The following is a 2,138-nucleotide window of genomic DNA, read 5'->3' as shown; positions in this document are numbered from 1 at the left end:
AATAAGTTATGAATGTTCATATAGCTACTTATCAACATAGCTAGAATTTGAACCCAGGAAGTCTGGTTACAGAATCCATGCACTTAACTACTATGCAATTTTACTTCTTTTAATGGAAGCATTAATAAAATAATTAATGGTAGTCAAATTGTTGAAAGATAATTATGCAAAAATAAAGAATGACATGACCACCAAGTGTTGGGGCTGTTATTTTGTTTTTAAAAGGAAAAAGGCAAGAAGCTGCCATATATTTAAAGTCCATGTAATTTTTTCCCACACATTCTTGGGAAGTACTATATTAAAACTTGAACATTTTCTCAGTATACCTATAGTCACACTATTGACATAAAAAGCACAAAATTCTCTTGTAACATTCACACATTCAGATATGCAGGCAAAAAAAAAATTGTGAAAATGATATAGTACATTGGTCTAATAATAGTAGAAATCTGAAGTAAAATTTTAATCTTGAGTTTCATATAGACTATCTCTACTCAACCTCCACTACAACATGGAAATTATATTCACTTGCATTTATTAAATATTTAGAAAATAAAAGCTTGACAAAGCTATATTTACGTGACTAAAATATGTATTGGAAACATATTCATAAGTTTACAAATCTTAAAATATAAGTTCTAATTTTTCATTCAAATAAGACATGGAAATAGAATTTGAATACATACTCTAACTTGTTACCTGATACATTTCTTTTCCAAAAAGGTAATCCCAAACTTGTCTTTGAACATCCCAGTTCACCAAGTATCCCTAAAAAATTTTTTTATAAAATTTAATTATCAAGACTATTTTTAACAATTTTTAAAAATTAGATTAATATATTCTACATCATTAATTTTAATTCTTTATGGTTACCATTTCCAATCTAATGTTTTAAAAGTTCAAAAAATTACAAATTAACAATAACTAAAATTTCAAGGGTTCAAAAGAGTTCACACCAATATACAGAGATGCCTCTCTATACTTTTCTTAAATGAATGTGTGCATAGCACTTAGATTTAACCTAGGTAAAATTCAGTACTCACAATTAGTAACTAAATCACAGACATTTATTTTGAACAAAATAATTTAATTTCAATTTTTGGTTTTAATTATATCTTATTTAAAACTTAAGTCACCTTTTCTCAGAGATCTAAAAATATTTTCATACATCCGCACACAGTCTTATATATACAATTGAAAATTGTCTTTAAATTTAGGTCTACAATGCTATGAATTGTAGACAACATAATTAGATTACCTTTTGAAAAGGAAGGATGTAAAAGAGTCCAGAAGGGTCTTTTATTTCATCTATCTGATTAGCAGTAAAAGTTTTAAGACGTGCTGTTTTTGACCTGAACTGACAGTTAGGAATAACCCTAGAAACAAAGAAACAAATAATATAACAATCCCCTAAAAATTTAGTTCCTAAAAATATCCTTACATAACCATCACCATTGATTAGTACATCCAAAAGATTAGTATATCCAAAACGAGTGTTTCTCATTCTGTTTTCAAATAATAAAAAAAGCCTTTTTTTTTTTTTTTTTAAAGATTCCATAGGCCGGCCCGTGGCTCACTCGGGAGAGTGTGGTGCTGATAACACCAAGGCCACGGGTTCNTTAAGGAGAAATATCATGTTAGCAAAAAAGATAAACAGAGAGTTTTGACTATATAATCTCTAAGGATCCATCTAGTTTAAAATTCCATGTTTGCGCTAGCCAGTTAGCTCACTTGGTAGAGCATGGTGCTGATAACACCAAGGTCAAGGGTTCCAAGGCCACCTACCAGCCAGCCACCAAAAAAATAAAAAATAAGTTAAAATAAAATAATAATAATAATAAAATAAAATTCCATGTTTTATTTCCTTCATACCTAAAGAATGGCATCCAGTATTCAGGGATTTTAAGAGTTTCTTTACCCTATTCATACCCATATTCATATAACTCAATTTCAATGAAAACTTTAACTCACCATTTACTCTTAATACTGCTTGGAACTGATATTCTTCAAATAGAATTTCATTCATTGACTCTTGAATTGAAGTGAAGTTAAAATATGGTTCTGTGATAATAATATTAGTATCTAAAAAATCAACCTATGCGAGAAAAAAAATCCCCAAAGTTTTGTAATTTGTATGA

At 28.7% G+C, this 2,138-nt stretch overlaps 1 protein-coding gene across 1 annotated transcript in view; it reads right to left on the bottom strand.

The window, feature by feature from the left end:
- LOC103584106 (actin-related protein 6-like) overlaps window positions 1-2,095 on the bottom strand; it is a gene marked incomplete at both ends in the record, with an annotated part of 4,216 nt that extends 2,121 nt beyond the window's left edge. The window contains one exon of the mRNA XM_008565224.1: window positions 1,972-2,095. Coding sequence (XP_008563446.1) covers window positions 1,972-2,095 — 124 coding nt within the window. The remainder of the gene's footprint in view (window positions 1-1,971) is intronic.
- Between the last annotated feature and the right edge of the window lie 43 nt (window positions 2,096-2,138).

The sequence above is a fragment of the Galeopterus variegatus genome, unplaced genomic scaffold (genome assembly GCF_000696425.1).
Source record: "Galeopterus variegatus unplaced genomic scaffold, G_variegatus-3.0.2 Scaffold44331, whole genome shotgun sequence".
NCBI classification, from domain to species: Eukaryota; Metazoa; Chordata; class Mammalia; order Dermoptera; family Cynocephalidae; genus Galeopterus; species Galeopterus variegatus.
Note: the sequence above shows the minus strand (reverse complement) of the source record. Positions and strands in the feature narration are given on the sequence as shown.